The sequence below is a fragment of the Phascolarctos cinereus genome, unplaced genomic scaffold (genome assembly GCF_003287225.1).
Source record: "Phascolarctos cinereus isolate Bilbo 61053 unplaced genomic scaffold, phaCin_HiC Scaffold_9;HRSCAF=440, whole genome shotgun sequence".
In the NCBI taxonomy this organism is placed as follows: Eukaryota; Metazoa; Chordata; class Mammalia; order Diprotodontia; family Phascolarctidae; genus Phascolarctos; species Phascolarctos cinereus.
Genome location: NW_027556402.1, coordinates 251,048,374 through 251,066,787, shown reverse-complemented (window position 1 = coordinate 251,066,787; position 18,414 = coordinate 251,048,374). Strand labels below are relative to the sequence as shown.

Sequence of the window (18,414 nt, the reverse complement as noted above, 5' to 3'; positions counted from 1 at the left end):
AATGAGCTGGAGAAAAAAATGGCAAACGGCACTGGTATCTTTTCCAAGAAAACCTCAAATGGGGTTACAAAGAGTCAGATACATGGAAATGACTGAACAAGTATTCTATTAAGTCAATATATCATAATTTAGTCAGCCATTCCCCAAATGGTGGTCACTCTCTTATTTTTCAGTTCTTTGCTACTACAAAAAGAGCTGCTACATAAGTATTTTTGTTCATATGAAACCCCTAGAAGGACTGGGAGTCCAGCCCAGATCCTCTGACTTCCAAAAGCCAGTGTTCTTTTTTACTGTATTAAAGGAAGGCAACAGAGGAGGTGATGTCCCTGAGGAGGAGGAGGGAAAAACCACAATAGGTAAATATCTGCTCTAGGCCATTTTGCCTCCAGCCAACCCTGTTCATCCTCTTGTTGCAGGGCAGAAAGGAGCTGAGGGTTAAAGTACTTTGTGTCCTGCCCTGTAAGGCATGCCTGTGCCTTAGAGAAAACTATGATGGGGGACCCATTCTGGAGGAAGCCTGTGTCCCTTGAACACCAATTCCCTTGTCCTCAGTAGTCTCACCAAAAAGGGGGGGGGGGAGATCCTTTCCTTTCCCCAGCCTAGCCAGGCAGCTCTTATGATCCTCAGCAGGCAAACAGGGGCATATTTTCAGGGAGAGCCAGTGGATGTCTGGTGGAGAAGGCTGCAACTGTCTCTTAAATTGTTCCATTCTAGTACATACCAAGGCATGCAAATCTAAGCCCCACTAGGGCTGGTCTGCCCTCTTATTGAAGGAATCAGCTGAGGCATAGTTAAAGAAGCCCTCAGTGAGGATTCTGGAGACCTGGACCCCTTGTCTTTGCCTCTCTTGGTTAGAAGGAATCCCTAGTTTGCTTTAGCCAACGTGGTTCCAGGTCCCACTCTGGAGAAGCCTGAGGAGAAGTAAGCTCCCCATTCTCATATTTACTGGCTCTTTATCCAAGTACCCCTGGCTACTTTTAGCTCTTGTCCAGGGTTTCACTTCCTTCCCAAAAGAGAATCAGGTAGAAGATGGGTCATTTATTCTAATACAAAAAGAAATGATAAGCGTAAGAGAATTAGTGTGCATTTACAGTTCTTTTAACAGGAGATAATATACTTATGACTACTAGCACAGTTACCTAACAGGCTAACATCAAAGCCTCACGAAGACATAAAACAATTTTTATAAGACTGATGTCAACATGAAATAAAGAATACTACCAGAGCAGCAAAAATTAGGATCCTTAAAGGAGGCAAGTGAGTTGTGGCTCGGGGTGTCATACAGCGGCAAGCACTGGGGTGCCCGAGGAGAGGGCTGGGCATGGGGTTCTTAAGGAGTCTTAGGGCAGAGGGAGAGGGCTACAATTCTTGGAATGGCCCAGCTGCAGGTTCGAGGGCGGGGGACATCTGTGGTTTTACAAGGCTAGTTGTTCCCCATAACAACCTAGAGTTCAAAGTGAAAGCTTGGGGATCCCAGGAGGGGGGAGTTGATTATTTGCGAGACAGTCAGAGCCTAGTTGGGCAGTAACAAGTGCTCAGCCTCAGGCGATTCACGAGTCTGGGCGTCAGTCAGCTCATGACCAGCAGCCTTCCGCACTTAGCCAAGTCACATTTTATCTCTATCGGCATCAGAGAGCCTACCTGCGACATCCTAATGGTCTCTCTCTGACGCTGTCTCTTCCCTTGGTACTAAGCTAATCTGACCACCCTGTCCCCACTTATTACTCCAAGCCAGAACTCATAACAACAGCCTAAGGCAGTGGTATCAGACTCAAAAAGAACAGATGCCCCCCCCAAATTAAAGTCATCTATGTCGTGTTGTATTTTCACTATTTTGTTAAACATTTCCCAATTACACTTTAAACTGGTTCCTGCACAATGGGGAGTTTTGTGTCGCTAAGTAGCAGGGTCACGAGTTGGACACCTGGCCTAGGGGGCCTGTGCTAAATGCCTAAACTGAGGTGGCAGCAGTGACAGTGGAGAGGAAAGATCCAGAGATCCTGGATTTAGGGACAGAAGGACCTTTACGAGTTACCTCGTCCAACCTCTCGTTTTACAGAAAAGGAAACAGAGTAAGGAAACAAGTCGCCAAATGTCACATTGGTAGTAAGTAATTCAAACCTCGACTTTCTGACTCTAAACCCAGGGTTCTTTCCACCACCTCTCAAATGAGAAATATTTCAGAGATAAAAGCACCAAAAGTCGTTACTCATCAGTTCTGGGGCAAGAGGGAGAGGGAAGGGAAAGAGCTCCTATTTTATTTCCTACGTATTTTACACCTCCCTGGCCTTACTATCCACTTACTAGTATAACTAATTTCTGTTATGATTGAAGGTTCCTTTGCAAGTCTGGAACTTGAAAGAAAAAAAGAATGTTTAAGTCTGGAACTTGAAAAGAAAGTCCAGAGTCTCTAGAATGGGTAACTGGAGGAGTATCAATGATGGCATCATCAGCACTTAGAGAGGAAGTGGAAAGAGAGGCAGGTTTGGGAAGGGGAAGAAAATAGTGGTGGGAAAAGATGTCAAGCTCAGTTTTGCAAACTTTGACTTTTCATTAGAAAGTTTGTATCACAGTATCTGTCTTTTGTGAGGTTCTTCTTCTTCTTCTTCTTCTTCTTCTTCTTCTTCTTCTTCTTCTTCTTCTTCTTCTGTCTTAAAATCATAGCTTCCACTGCAGTTTAGGAGTTCCCTATCTCTGGGAGTTGGTCACCAAAGTACACCCTTCGGATTGGAAAGAAACATCACAGGGTGGAAGTGGGAGTTGGAGGACTGGATCCAAGCCCTTCATTTCCCCCTTAAAACCTTCATTAAGAAGAGATGTTACTCTTCCATATTCCTCAATAGCCAAAGAGACTTGAAGATTCTAACCCAAAATGCCAAATGTCTGCCAAGGGCTTATAGAAGCCCAGGATAGAATAATTTAATCAAGAAGATTCTTAAACTGGTATTTAAGATCAAAATTGCTTAAATACTTCAAAGACCTCAAAATCTTTCACCTGTACACTTTTTTTTTAACCCAATGTCAGATAGGTGACCTCTCTCCTTGGCAGTAAGTAACCCCTTTTACTTATGCTCTTGATCCCATCTCCTTTCAACTCCTTTAGGAGTTTGTCTTATCACTTATTCATTCTCTCAATCTCTCTCTCACTCTGTGTGTGTGTCTGTCTGTCTGTCTGTCTTTCTCTCTCTCTCTCCCCCTCTTTCTCTTCCCTCTTTTTCCCCATCTCTTTGATGAGGTAGAAAAGAATGCTTGAGGCACATGGAGCAAGCAGGACGTGAGACAGAAGATGGTTTGCAGGATGTGACCAACCAGAAAAGTGATCAAAGAAGACTATGCATTGAAGCCCCTACTGTGGACTTATCTGCGTGCTTTCAGAAAGCACCCTCAGTTAGAAGTTGTACTCATGTAACCTCTCTGAGTTTCATTTTCCTCATATTTTTAATAGAGATAATGCCTTTCCTACCTACCTCTCAGGGTTGTTGTGATGTTCTAATGTGATGGTATATACATAAATTAAACACTTTCTCTCTCTCTCTCTCTCTCTCTCTCTCTGAAGGGGGGCAGGGGGTAAGGCAATTGGGGTTAAGTGACTTGCCCAGGGTCACACAGCTAGTATGTGTCAAGTGTCTGGTCTGAGACCCCAATTTGAACTTAGGTCCTCCTGACTCCAGGGCTGGTGTTCTATCCACTGTGCCACCTGGTTGCCCCTTAAGCACTTTCCGTTGAAGGGCTATTTAAGTGTCAGGCACAGTGGATAGAGCACTGGGGCTTAGAATCAGGAAGACTCATCTTCAAGAGTTCAAATCTAGCCTGAGGTACTTACTACCTGTGTGAGCCTGGGCAAGTCACTTCACCCTGCTTGCCTCAGTCTCCTCATCTGTAAAATGAGCTGGAGAAAGAAATGGCACACGACTCCAGCATCTTTGCGAAGAAAACCCCAAGTGGGGTCTCAAAGAGTTGAACACAACTGAAACAATCCAGTAACAACGACAGCTATTATTTTGCACTTGGTCTAGCCACCTTCCTCATCCTGCTACCCAGAATTCTCCTCCCTTTCACTGCTGAGATACATTTGTTCATTTTCTACTTATTTCTCAGTCTTTCAAACTGGCTTCTGACCCCACCATTCTAATGAATTACCCTTTCACAGAGTAGTGATTTTGGATATCCTACTTGCTAAATCCGATGAGCACTAAATCCAATCAGTACTCACCCTCCTGACCTTTCTGCAGCTTCAGACTCTCTATATTACCTTCTCTTGTTAGATATTCTCACCTCCACTGAATTCTGTGACAGTGTTTTCTCTTGTTCTCTTCCTACCTATCTAACATCTTGGGCTCCTTTACTGGATCATCATCTATCTCCCATTCTTTATCTGTGGGTATGCACCAGACTTACCCTTTTCTCTCTTCAAACTCCCTCCTTTAGGAGGGGGAGCCAAGGTGGCAGAGTGAAAGCAGTGACTTGCTTGAGCTCTCCCCCAAACCCCTCCAAATACCTACAAAAAATGGCTCTAAAGAAATTCTAAAGCAGCAGAACCCACAAAAAGACAGAGTGAAGCAAATTTCCAGCCCAAGACAACCTGGATGGCTGATGGGAAAGGTATGTAGTGCCGGGCGGAGAGAGGAGCCCAGTGTGGTGGGGGTGCACAGGCTGCAGCAAACCTGGAGCAGGCCTCAGAGGACTGAATCACAGGCAGCTGTGGCAATTTTCAGACTTCTCAACCCATGAACACCAAAGACAACTAAGAAGGTCAATGGGAAAAGTCTGTTTCTATGGTGCTGAGAGAGAAGCAAGGTGGTCTCAGCTCTATTTCCCAAACATGGCCCTGGGCAGGGGCTGCCTCCTGAGCTCCTGGCCCACACACTGAGGGGGAATCAAGTGGCAGATCAGAGGTGGATTGCAGAGATCTCTTTGCCAGTACTGAGGCAGGAATCCCTTGCTTTGCCTGTGCTTGAATCTGGGTCACAGTTCTAGGCAGTGGTCCTGGGGTGAGGAGGAGCACTGGTGTGGTACAGCTTGTAGTAGCTGTGAAGAGAAAACCCTCCTCACAGTTACAGGACAGAAAGGAGTGATTGTGGTCACTAATAGACCAGAGCACAGCCCAGGAAAGAAATAAACACCTCGCCTTTGATCATAACACCTTGGAAGAACTGAAAATTTACAGGTCCCTACAAGTATCTCTAAAAACAGCTGTACAAACCCCTGAAGCTCAGGACAGCATACTCTCCACATTGAAAGCAGACTCTTACTTTAACAAAGAGTTTAAAACTCAAGTAATTGGCTGGGATCATGAGCAAGCAGCACAAAAAGAGTCAGACTATATTATCTTACTTTGGTGACAAAGAAGATCAAAACATACAACCAGAAGAAGACAACAAAGTCAAAGCTCCTACATCCAAAGCCTCCAAGAAAAATATGAACCAGTCCCAGGCCTTGGAAGAGCTCAAGAGAGATTTTGAGAAGCAGGTAAGAGAAGTAGAGGAAAAACTGGGAAGAGAAATGAGAGTGATGCAAGAAAATCATGAAAAATTAGTCAACAGCTTGCTAAAGGAGACCCAAAAAAAATACTGAAGAAAATAACACCTTAAAAAATAGCCTAACCCAAATGGCAAAAGAGGTCCAAAAAGCCGATGACGAGAAGAATGCCCTAAAAAGCTAAATTGGCCAAATGTGAAAGGAAGTCCAAAAGATTACTGAAGAAAATACTTCCTTAAAAATTAGAATAGAGCAATTGGAAGCTAGTGACTTTATGAGAAATCAAGACACAGTAGAACAAATCCAAAAGAATGAAAAATTAGAAAACAATGTGAAATATCTCATTGGAAAAAGAACTGACCTGGAAAATAGATCCAGGAGAGAGAATTTAAAAATTATGGGACTATCTGAAAGCCATGATCAAAAAAAGAGCCTAGACATCATCTTTCAAGAAATTATCAAGGAAAACTGCCCTGATATTTAGAACTAGAGGGCAAAATAGAAATTGAAAGAATCCACGATCCTCCTGAAAGAGATCCCCAAAGGAAAACTCCTAGGAATATTGTAGCCAAATTCCAGAGTTCCCAGTTCAAGGAGAAAATATTACAAGCTGCCAGAAAGAAACAATTCAAGTACTGTGGAAACACAATCAGGATAACACAAGATTTAGCAGCTTCTACATTAAAGGACAGCAGGGGTGGAATATAATATTCCAGGGGCAAAGGAGATAGGATTACAACCAAGAATCACCTACCCAGCAAAACTCAGTATAATCCTTCAGGGGAAAAAATGGTCATTCAATGAAATAGAAGACTTTCAAGCATTCTTGAAAAGACCAGAGTTGAATAGAAAATTTGACTTTCAAATACAAGACACAAGTGGAAAGTGAAGAGGTAAACAGGAAAGAGAATCATAAGAGACTTATTAAGTTGAACTGTTTACATTCCTGCATGGAAAGATGATTTTGTAACTCATGAGAACCTTGTTCAGTATTAGGGTAGTTGGAAAAAATTAAAAAAGATATGTATGTAGATAGATAGATAGATAGATAGATAGATAGATAGATAGATAGAGGACACAGGGTGAGTTGAAGATTAAGGGGTCATATCTGGAGAATAAAATTAAGAGATGAGAGAGGATCATACCAGGAGAAGAAGAAAGGGAGAGGTAGAATGGGGTAAATTATCTCACAAAAAAAAACACAAAGAAAAGGCTCTTACAGTGGAAGGGAAACGGGGGAAGGTGAGAGGGAATGAGTGAATCTTATTCTCATAGGATTTGGCTTAAGGAGGAATAACATACACATTCAATTGGGTATGGAAATCTGTCTTACCCTACAGGAAAATAGGGGAGAAGGGGACAAGAGAGCAGGGGATGATAGAGAGGAGGGCAGATTGGGAAAGGGGTAATCAGAAGCAAATACTTCTGAGGAGGGACAGGGTCAAAAGAAAGAATAGAATAAATGGGGGGCAGGATAGGATTAAGGGAAATAGAGTTAGTTTTTCACAACATGTCTAGTATGGAAGCGTTTTGCATAACTGCACATGTATAACCTATATTGGGTTGCTTGCCTTTTCAGTGAGGGTGGGTAGTAAGAGAGGAAGGAAGGGAGAAAATTTGGAACCCAAAGTTTTTAAAAAAATGTTTTAAAAAATGTTTTCACATGCTACTGGGAAATAAGAAATACAGGAAATGGGGTACAGAAATCTATCCTGCCCTACAGGAAAATAGAAGGGGAAGTAGATAAGAGAAGGGGGGAGAGATAGAAGAGAGGGCAGACTAGGGAAGGGTATTCAGAATGCATGCCATCTTGGGGTTGGGGAGGGGCGAGATGGGGTGAAAATTTGGAACTCAAAATCTTGTGGAAGTAAATGTTGAAAACTAAAAATAAATAAATTTATATTAAAAAAAACCAAACTCTCTCCTTTAATGGTTTCATCCATTACACTGGGGGCAATTACTATCTTTATGTAGACGACACCCAATTCTAGAAATCCAGCCCTAATATCTGTTCTTAACTCCAGTCTTAAGAAGTTATCTCCCTTAATAAAAGTTTATTCCTGCCTTCCTTTCTTCCTTTTGCTCCTTTAGTCACCGGTTGCCTCAGACAAACTGAGACCTGGGAAAGATCTTAGCTTAAAAAGGCCAAGTTCTCCCACTGCATCCTGGGCCATCATCAGCTGTCCTGACATATGTCCTGCCACTGGACTCTGATGACTGGAGGAGAAAGCAAGGCCATTGACTTTGCACAGTTTTGCCTCACTTAAATCCAATTCACTTGCAAGTCAAGACATCATCCTCCTAAAGTCATCGGTCCTCTTACAGGATAAAGGACAAACAACAAATCTTCAATCACTACCTTATAAGAACCTTATGGAATTTCTTATCCCTCCTAAACACAGATGCTAAACTGATATTCCTAGACTGCAAGTCTGAGCAGGTTACTCTCCTTCTCCTGAGTTTTAATTGGCTCCCTATTACTAAGCTAAAATGCAAACTCCTCTATTTAGCATTTATAGCCCTTTGAAATCAAGCTCCAAACTTGCCTTTTAGACTAATTCCACATTACTCCCCCAGCCAAACTGAACGCCTGGCTCTTCCTCTATTGCCCAAACTCTGCTCATGCTTGAAATGCCCTTCCTCCTCACTTCCACCTGTTGGAATCTCTAGTTCCCTTTAAGGCCCAGCTCAACTTCTCTGAGAGACCTATCCTGATCCCCCCAGATGTGAGCGTTCTCCGCCTCATAGAAAAATTACTTAGTATTTACTTTGCAGTTATTTTATATTTTTCTGGGTATGAGTTGTCTCTCCCCTCAGGAGAACAAATGAAAAGCATGTGTGAAACATATACCATGGGTCAAACATAGTAAGCTTACATAGAATGTAAGTTCTTGAAGTGTACAAACAATTATGATTTTATCTTTGTATTCCTGACACTCCCATATTGCCTGGCACACAATAGGTGCTTAATAAATTTGCCTATTGGATTTATTTCAATTCAGGCTCCAAAAATACTGCTCATTCTACTTATATTATAGTAAAACAACCAGGAAATGCTAACTTCTAGAATAGAAGTATCAAACCTGGCCAGTAACACTCCTCAGTGAAGCCAAACTGGACTAAAATGGAATTGGGAAATATTTGACAAAATAACTAAAATATAATAAAACATAGATAACATTACATATCAAAATTAAGTCAATACACAACCAGGGATCATTACATAGGGGTTAGTGGCCCCTGTTTCTATTTGATTTTGACACCACTGTTCTAGAGAGTGCTGAGGGTAAATATCAGCCCTTTCATTTTTCACCTAGGCTTAAAATAGCAAAAATATGAATTAGAACTCATTCACATTAAAATGTAAATGACTTACATCCATTAATAGATAAGAGGAGGTGAAAAAGTTTGAGAGTCCTGAGATAAGAAGCGAGGAAAGAGACTCAGAGAGGAGCTGAGACCCCTTGCTTCCTTCATAATTTTCCCAAAGGTTGCCCTTGTTTACCTCCAACTGTGCCTAGAGAAACAGAAGCTACTACCATAAGGGTTTTATGTCCTCAGTGGTTGAGCAGTTCTAATGTCAAGTCCCTATTGATGCAGAATTCCTGGATTCTGATGGCCTGGCTCTGCCAACAGAAAAGGAGCTAAGTGATTCAGTGGATAGGACGCTGGCTTCTTATTAGCTCTGTAGAATTCCAAGATGGTGGGTTGGAGTCCTCCCCAGAGATATGTTTTGCCCAGGTTTGACCCCAGGTTTCAGCAGAGGTTTTTAAATGACAAAAATATGATTCAATGGGTTTTACTCAAAGCACAATCCACATCACCTCCCTGGAGGCCCCTAGTTCTCATTGCTAGGTAATCAATCAGGGAATACTGGAGCTCAGAGGTGGTTAAGATGATCCTGCCACAAACCATGTGGGTGGGTAATGAGGGCACTCCAGTTCCTTGGCAGCCCATGGGAAAACCAAAGTCCAAAGGCCTTTGGGAAACATGGGTTCTCTTGTTACTTTAACTAAGAAGGATGAATGGAAGTGGCAGAGAGGCAACTCAGCAGCAACAGCAACAATGATGTCCTGCAGTCAAAAGCAAAGCTAGAACCAGGAATCCATCAAGTTTGAGGAGAGCCCTCAGCTGGGCACTTGGTAGGAGAGGGAAGAGGAGAGCATGGTGGAGTAAAGGAGAAGCTTACTGCATCCCACCATTTGGTAGCTTCCTATTTTAATTAATTATTCTTACTATCTATGATCTAAGCTCTCTAAGGAGGCCCTAAGCTCTATTGTTTTTACAAAGTAGACCGGCCATGGGTTCCCCTCACTAAAGTTTTCAGCACAAGTTGGAGGCACATGACTTGGGGGTGTTTAGAAGGCATGCATGTCAAGGTAGGGGGCTGGACTGGGCTGGCTACCGAGGTTCCCTCTGATGATGAGATTGTCCATTTTGTGTCTCTGAGTTGAATGGGGCATCTGAAGTTGGGTGTGGAGGTGAAGAACGCTAGAAAAGCTCAATTCTAGCCTGGCTCTCTGATGGCTTGTCTGTCCGCAGACTCTCTGGAACCCAGGGGTGAAACAAACTCTTTAGGACACCCATGATTAGAGTAGGTTTTCTAATCTTTATTTCACTACTTCCAACCTTCAACAGATTTGTGATCTCACTGATGTATGCACTACCTTCCACTCATAAATTCGTCAAGGTCTTCTCCCTCAGTGCAGCTTTTCTCTGGTTTCTCCCCCAAATCTTCTAGAGCTGTACTCAGGGCTACACTGATAAATGGCAACCAGCTCTCCAGCAACTACAAAGTGCATAGGACACATTTTTAAGTTTAATCCGTATTAACACTGTATCCATTATTTCCTTAAATCTAGAGTGATAATCAGCAAAAACAATAAGTCAGGCCCTGATTTATAGTTTGCCCATTTCTGTGGTGAAAATGCTCACACTAAAAATTTAACAATCGGTCAGCTCCTCCAAGAAGTTTAGAGAAGGTTATGTGCCTTCTTCTAGGTCTCTTGACATGGTTTGGAGACTTAATGGAGCCCACAGACTGCTTCTGGTCCCGTTCCTGTGTGATCATGTGATATGGGACTCAAGAAATCATTTTGTTAATAATAATAATATCTGACATTTATATAGCACATTAGGTTTCGCAAAGTACTTTGCAAGTATTATCTGATTTGATCCTCACAATAACCCTTGGAGGCAACTGCTATTGTTTTCCTTTTTTACAGTTGAGGAAACTGTCAGACAGCGGTCAAGTGACTTGTCCAGGGTCATACAGATAGAAAGTATCTGAGACCAGATTTGAACTCAGGTCCTCTTGAGTCTAAGTCTAATGCCTTACCTATTGGAGCACCTACTTGCCTAGTCCCCTCATTTTACAGATAAGGAAAAAGGCCTAGAGAGATTAGATGGTTTACCCAGATTCCCAAAGATGTCAGTAGCTGAAACAGAACTCACACAGAATCTTAGAAATGAAAAGGTCCTTAAAGACATCTTGTCTCACTGGTCCTTGAACAGAAACCACCTTTTTTTTTTTTTTGGTTAGGCAATGGGGTTAAGTGACTTGCCCAGGGTCGGTCACAGAGCTAGTAAGTGTTATATGTCTGAGGCCAGATTTGAACTCAGGTCCTCCTGAATCCAGGGCCAGTGCTCTATCCATCTAGCTGGCCCCCCTTTTTTTTGAGATTAGTCTTCCTATTCACCCAGGCTAGAAGTGCAGAAGCCACTCACAAGGATCTCACTGCTGACTGACAAGGAGGAGGCTTTAACCTACTTTTTTGGTTTTTGTTTTGTTTTTTGGCCAGGCAGTTGGGGTTAAGTGACTTGCCCAGGGTCACACAGTTTGTATGAAGTGTCTGAGGCCGAATTTGAACTCAGGTCCTCCTGACTCCAGAGCCAGCGCTCTATCTACTGTGCCACCTAGCTGCCCAAGAAATCACTTCTACAACACTGACATAACATGGCCATTCAGCCTCTGCCTTATACAGACTCAATAATGGAGAACCCACTATCTTTATTTCATCTCCAACCTCCAAGCTTTTGCATAACCGGTACCTCTTACCTGGATTCCTTTTACCTCCCTTCTGCTTCTTAGAACCCTTAATTTCCTTCAACTAGTCAACAAGCATTGATTATGCACTTGTTATGTACCAAGAACTGTTCTAAACTCAGAAGCTACTAAAAATGGCAACAACAGTCCCTGATCTCAAGGAGCTCTCATTTTAATGGGGGACGTAACATGCAAACAACTATGTACAAACTACACACACACACACACACACACACACACACACACACATACCTGCATATGATGAATTGGTGCCTCAAGTGCTGGCCTCGATTGAGGACCTTGAGGGCCACAAGTGACCTTGAGGCCCAAGAAGGTTCCCCACCCCCGATGTAAACTCAGTTCAAATACCACCTCCTGCATGAAGTGTTTCTTGATCCCTCTTAGCTACTTGTTTATCCCCTGAAAAAAAATTTATCTTGTATTTACTTTATGTAGCTTATGTATTACATACGTTGTCTCTCCTGAAAAAAATGTAAGGAACTGTTTCATTTTTGTTTTTGTAACCCTAGCACAGTAACTGCCTATAGTATTTGCAACACATTTGTTGAATGGAATTGAATGACAAGGGTAGAGGTGAGTCCAGGTTGGAGTTAGATGCCATAAGGGAGGTAGTAAACATCCAGAAAGGGAAGCAATTATTACAAAGTACCAGCATGGCTTCATCAAGATGACTTAACTTATTTCCTTTTCTATTTTTTTTTTTTTGGATAGGGCCACTTAGCATCAGATGCCGGGGAAAACTGTGGGTAGAGTTGTTAGATTTTAACAAAGCATTAGATAGAATGTGTCATGTTCTTCTTACTGAGAAGATCAAGGGACCTAGGCCAGACAATCCTAGAATTAGATTTGGAACTGTTCAGAATTGTGAATTGGGGGCAGAACCACATGAAGAGCAATTAGACTTGATCACTTTGGGCCTAGAGGAAAGAACCAGGAGCAAGGACTAATGGAAGCTGCAAATAGGCCAACTGAGACCAGATGTCAGGAAAAATGTCCTAAGAGGAACAGTTGCCCCCAAGCAGAACGGGTTACCTCCTTGGGATGTGTTAAGTTTCCCCTCATCAGATATCTTCAAATAAAGGCTTTCACACATAGTAGAGAGGACCTTCTAAGAGGCAGCATGGTTTAATGGATGGGGTGTACAACTTGGAACTGGAAGGACCTGGGTTCAGGTCCTGCCTCAGACACTTAGTGGCTGTGTGATCTTAGGAGAGTTGTTTGCTCGCTCTGTGTTTCAGTTTCCTCACCTGAGAGTGAGGTGGACTCAGTGGCCTCTCAGGTCTGTTGTAGCTTGAAATCTTTGATCCTGTGATCCTTCCAGGTTGGACTAGCTTGCTCCTGTGGAAGCATCCAACTTAAATTCTGTGATTCCATGTGTGAGGAGGTGCGGGAGGGGAATGTTGCATTTAGCCCGAATGGACACTATAGAAGTACACAAAATGAAGCATACAAGCAGATTTCTATGCATATATATGTGTATATATATATATATATATATATATATATATATATATATATATATATGTGCATGCATTTGTATATGTTGTATATAATTATTATATGTATAGGTATACATTACATGAGTGTTCATATATATGAAAACGGATATATGGATCTATAGTTTGCAGATCTATATAGAACTACATACTGTTCAATTGTGTCTAACTCTTTGTGATTCCATTTGGGATTTTCTTGGCAAAGATACTGGAGTGGTTGGCCATTGCCTTCTTGTTCAGGATCACAACAGCTATTAAGTGTTGGAGGCTGGGTTTGAATCTGGGTCTTCCTGACTCCAGGCTAGGCATTCTATCCACTGTGCTACCTAGCTGCACCTAGAGCTATAGAGAGAGCATCCCAGAAGTCTTACTGCATTTTAAGCTATTAAAAGATAGACCGTCTTGGGACGGTCTGTAGAGCAAGAAGGTAACCTTCATGCCAAAGGAACCACTGGATTTAGAGCTGGAAGGGACCTTGGAGATCTAGTAGTACAACCTCCTTTTACAAATAAACTGAGTGATCAAGGCCAGCAAGTGACACATGCATACATGTACGTTCTATACATGTATATGCACATAATTATTGAGAGAAAGCACAATATAGTAGAAGGAGGTCTGACTTGAGAGTCAGGAGGGCTGGATACTCGTCCTGGCTGTGTCACTGACGCTGCTGTGTGACTTGAAGCACATCCCTGGCAAACTTTAAAGCACTAAATACTAGCAATCGTTATTAGCACTAGAAAAGCAGTTGCCTTATGACTTTCTGATGCACTTATCATGTAACACTGAGAAATCTATCCGTGTTTGTGCCTCACCCTGCTACTAAAGTGAAAACAGAAGAGAAGGAAAGAAGGAAAGAGGGAGAGAAGGAAAGAGGAAAGGGAGGTTAGAAGGGAAGAAAGGGACGGAGGTTGGGAGGAAGGAAAGAGGGAAAGACAGAAAAGGAAAGAAAAAGAAAGAGAAAGAAAAAGAAAGAGAGAGTTCAAAGGAAATAAGTGAGGGAGGAAGCATTTATTAAGATCCTACTATGTGTTAGGCACTGAGCTAATCGCTGGGGACCCCAAGAAGGGAAAAGTATTTGTGGCACCCCAGGTGTTTAATGAACTGGGCACCGCCGGGCTTCTCTCCTCCCCGCACTGGGGCGTTGGGAGCAGCCGCCCCCCGCAATCCTGGATCTCTTTGAAGTCCCGGACTATTAGCCCACGATCTGTTCCCCACCCCACCCCCACCCCCCCACCGCAGCCCGCGCCGCGGTTCGTTGCAGGAAAGCCTGGAGGTGCGCAGTCTGCGGGACGGCTAGATTCCGCCCGCCTCTTTCAATGGACCTTTGTGTAAACTTTCCATTCACCAGCGCCCCGACGTTTCGCCTGGAGCACTAGTGAGCTCGGCCCTCCAGGGCAGGGGGGTAGTTTCGCTTTTGCCTCCGGGCCGGTCCCCAGCCCCGAGCGCAGGGCGGGGCACACCTGCCGCGCTCAATTAGCGTTTGTCTATGGATAGACTCCAAGGTGGGCCGGCCGAGCCGCGTAGAGGAGGACCAGAGGGTGGGCGTCTGCGGGCCGGGAGAGGGGCCGCCAGAGGATCCTCAAGGTCAAGGAGGCTGGAGCGCCGGGCTCCAAGTCGCCCCCGCGGGCTGCTATCTGGTGACAATCACAAGGACTCCCCCCCCCCGCCCCCCGCCAGATGCCTCGTGATACGAGTGCCCGCCACACCCCAGACGCCGAGCCGGAGCTAGCACCCGGGAACACAGCCCCGGGCGAGGCAGGGGGTGGCGGTGGGGAGTGGGGAGCAGCCCCGCGCAGGGGCAGAACTGACCTCTGGGACATATTTGCCGCTGACCACAGAGGCCTACGGAGCGCCAGATCCGGCTCCGCGCAGCCGCACGAGCAGGGAAGGGCCCTTTCTCCCCCCTCCCCCAGCCCTCCGAGTCCCCGCGGTACGGGCCAGCGCGCCTGCGCACGCCCTTTCGCACGCTGGCACGCTAGCGGCGTACGGCGACGGCTAGGGGTCGCGAGCCGGCGGAGGAGTGGCGGGCGCGCGCCGAGGAGCCCGGGGCGTCGGACGCGTCTCCCCCCCTCCCCACGCCTCCCTCCCCCATCCCCCTCCCGCTCCGCCTCCTCCCTCCCCCCTTCTCCCTTCCCCCTCCCCCGACGATGTTTCGCTACGAGGTGAGCGCGGGCCACCGGAAGTGGCCCCCCGGGAAGAGGGGGGAGTGGGACAGAGAGAAGGGGGGGACCCCCGCCCCGGGAAGACTTGGGGGGGCGGGAGGGGCCGGGCCCGTTACTCCCGTTACACCTAAGGACCGACGCCCCGGCCTGCGAGCCGCTGCCCAGCCTGAGGAGACTAGGGAGGGGGGGGTCGGGGAGGCTGCCCTGGGGACTTGGAGGGGGGTTTCTCTGGAGCCCTAAAGGGCCTCCCCTGGGACCACGAGGAACTTCCTCTGTAACTTTAAGGGAGTCCCTTTGCGGCTCTGGGGTGCTTCCCCAGGCCCTTTGGAGGGCTCCCTCTATAACTTTGGGGGAGTCTCTCTGTAGTCTTAAGAGACTCCTCTAGGGTCTTAAGCGGCTACACTGTAACTTTGGGGGATTCTCTGCAGCCTGGACGGAGGGCTCCCTCTGGGGTCTTGGGGCTTCCCTCTAACTTTGCGGGGTTCTCTCCGTGGCCTCTGGAGCCTTGGGGTGGGGCTGAGATCAAGGCCGGCTGCCTCCCAGGTCCCCATATCTCGGAGGAGCCCAGGGAAGCAGGTGCTGGGCCTCAGGAGGAGGGGGGCGGGGGACAGCGCCTGCCCCGAGGCCTTGGCTGCAGGCGGGGCTGCTCACATGCCGTGGTCTGGGGCTGTCATAACCTTGACCTGGCTCCCAAAGGCCAGGGGGCCTTGTGCTCCTTCCTGGTGGAAGGCACCGAGGATGACGTTAGGGGAAGCGCGGTCCAGGGCTGGTCTGCAAGGTCCCCCTCATGCGGAGGCAGTCTTCTGGTTGAAGCTTGGGATGCGTGTCTGTTGTTGCTCCTGTTGTTAGAGAGGAGGGAGGAGAAAGTTTGTTCTTTGGACCGTAATCCCTCCCTTAGGTTGTAGCAGGAACTATCTAGACCAAACCTACAGTTGGCCAGAAATTAAGAGCAGGTAGCTTTCTCCAGTACTTCTCTGGGGTAAAGGAACTTGAGATACTCTGGTTGGGGTTGTGTGTGGGGCGGGGGTTCATCTCCCAATAAAGACGCAGCGCACACCTGCCTTTTTGGCATTGTGGAAGAGCCCTGATCTTGAAGTTAGAATCCGGTTTGAATCTCAGCCTTGCTACTTAATTGCTACTTATGTGTCTTTGGGCCCAAAAGTGGAATCAAGCACTGGAAAGAGCTCTAATGAGCATCTAATACAACATCCTTATTTGATAGGGGAAGAAACTCAGGCTGGAAGAGGTTAGGTGACGTGGGTACTAAGTGGTAGCAGACCTGCATTTGAATTCAGGCAGCCTGATTCCATACCCAGAATTCTTCTACTGTTACCATTCATGCATTCAGCAAGCTTTTATTAAATTCCTGCTAGTGGGAAGAGGATTGACTCTGAAAACAGAGGACTGTATTTTGTGTGACATTGGGCAAGTCTTTTCCTGTCTCTGAGTGTCAGTTTCCTCATCAGTGACATGAGAAGGTTGAAATAGCCTTTGATGCCTCTTCCAGCACTAGATCTGAGCCTGTGTGCTGGGCACTGTGCTGTTCTCCAGAGATACAAAAGTAAAAATGAAACATCCCCTGCCCTTGACCTTAAATGTAAATACACACACAAAGTAATTTCTGATAGTGGTGGGAAGAGGTGGAGGGGAGGATCAGGAAATATATGCAAGAAGTGAAACTTGAGATGAGCTTTGAAGGAAGATGGAAATTCTAAGAGATTCATGTGAATGTAACATACTTGCTAGGCCTCAGTTTCCTTCAGTGTCCAATTCTAAAATCCTGTGATTCCTAGTGGTGACTTTAAGCAAAGTGATTAACTTCTCTGAATTTCACAAGATCATAAATCTTGAGCTGGAAGGGACTTCAGATTATCTATTCTAACCTCTCTCTTTTACAGATGAGGAAACTGAGGTCCAAAGAAGTTAATTGACTTCCACAAAAACCATACCGTTAGTAAAATGGCAGAGTTGGAATTCAGGCCCAGGTCCTCAGACTCCAAGACTGTCATTCTTTCCACTTGACCACATTGCCTCCCTCATCTTTAAAATAGGGCAATATAGGGCCTCTTTCCCTTACATACCTCAGCTTCTTGAACACCTCTATGTTCTATGATTCTAATAATAATTGTTAATAAGAGTAACAACACTTCACATTTATATAATGCTTTAAGTTTTGCAAAGCACTTTACAAATATCTCATTTGATCCTCATGACAACCCTGGGAGGTAGATGCTATTACAGTTCCATTTTACACATTAGGAAACTGGCAGGCAGAGATTAAATGATTTGTCCAGGATCACAATGCTAGTAAGAGTGTGAGACAGATTTTGAAGTCAAATCTCAGTGACTCCAAGTCCAGGACTCTGTCCAGTGCACCAGCTAGCTCAGAGAACTGAGTCACAGGGCATAGCACTAAACCTCTGGTTCATTCACCCCACTAGAATTGGCGAAAAGTCTCCTTGGAGCCTTAACAGAGGGCTCGCCAAATGGCACTGACTTTGTTGTTGTTGTTGTTGTTGCTTTTTGGTGAGGCAGTCGGGGGTAAGTGACTTGCCCAGGGTCACACAGCTGGTAATTGTCATGTGTCTGAGACCGGATTTGAACTCAGGTCGTCCTGACTCTAAGGCCAGAGCTCTATCCACTGTACCACCTAGCTACCCCTTCACTAACTTTTGATGGACTTTTGATGACTGGAAATGAGAGGTGGGAATAAGTGGGCAGTTGTCATTTTTTAAAAAGCAGAAAGGAATAATTAACAGCTAACAGCTAAGTAGAGGAAAAAAATTCATATGCCATGCAGTTGTGTTTGTGCAAGGCCATGGAGATGATTTATCAAGATGTGTTTTGTTAGAAAATGGAATGAATTGTGAGGCTGAAGACTTGCTATAGAAGCTTTCTTTTTATTTGTCAAGTTAGGGGTGAGACAATGTTGAGAAATATTTAAAAGAAAGGAGTGATAGATTGAGAAGTAGATGAGCATGATGGAAATGAGTTTATAGAGGCAAATACCTAAAACTTCGAGCCAGAAATGTAATATAATTAACTTTCGATTCCTTTTTCTGCTTTAAACAGTGAGATAAGGAAGTTAAGGATTAGTTTCAGTTCTGACTTGTAGCAGTTGAGATTTAAGAAGTCCCTTTACTAGATTTCTGATGAATCATGTGAAATGGTGCAGTCAAGAAAATATTGTACGCAATGTAAATATAGG

General features: G+C 44.9%; 1 protein-coding gene and 1 long non-coding RNA gene across 2 annotated transcripts in view; one reads left to right on the top strand and one right to left on the bottom strand.

Annotated features, from left to right (window-relative positions):
* Positions 1-12,639: 12,639 nt before the first annotated feature.
* LOC144455395 (uncharacterized) lies at positions 12,640-14,938 on the bottom strand. Its single transcript, XR_013484135.1, has 2 exons — positions 14,854-14,938; positions 12,640-12,967 (listed from the first exon to the last, which is right to left on the bottom strand). It is a non-coding gene; the product is annotated as an uncharacterized LOC144455395 (long non-coding RNA).
* A 161-nt stretch (positions 14,939-15,099) lies between these two features.
* The window catches only part of PATL1 (PAT1 homolog 1, processing body mRNA decay factor), a 39,968-nt gene continuing 36,653 nt past the window's right edge, over positions 15,100-18,414 (top strand). The window contains exon 1 of the mRNA XM_020976085.2: positions 15,100-15,206. Coding sequence (XP_020831744.1) covers positions 15,192-15,206 — 15 coding nt within the window. The 5' untranslated portion in view covers positions 15,100-15,191. The remainder of the gene's footprint in view (positions 15,207-18,414) is intronic.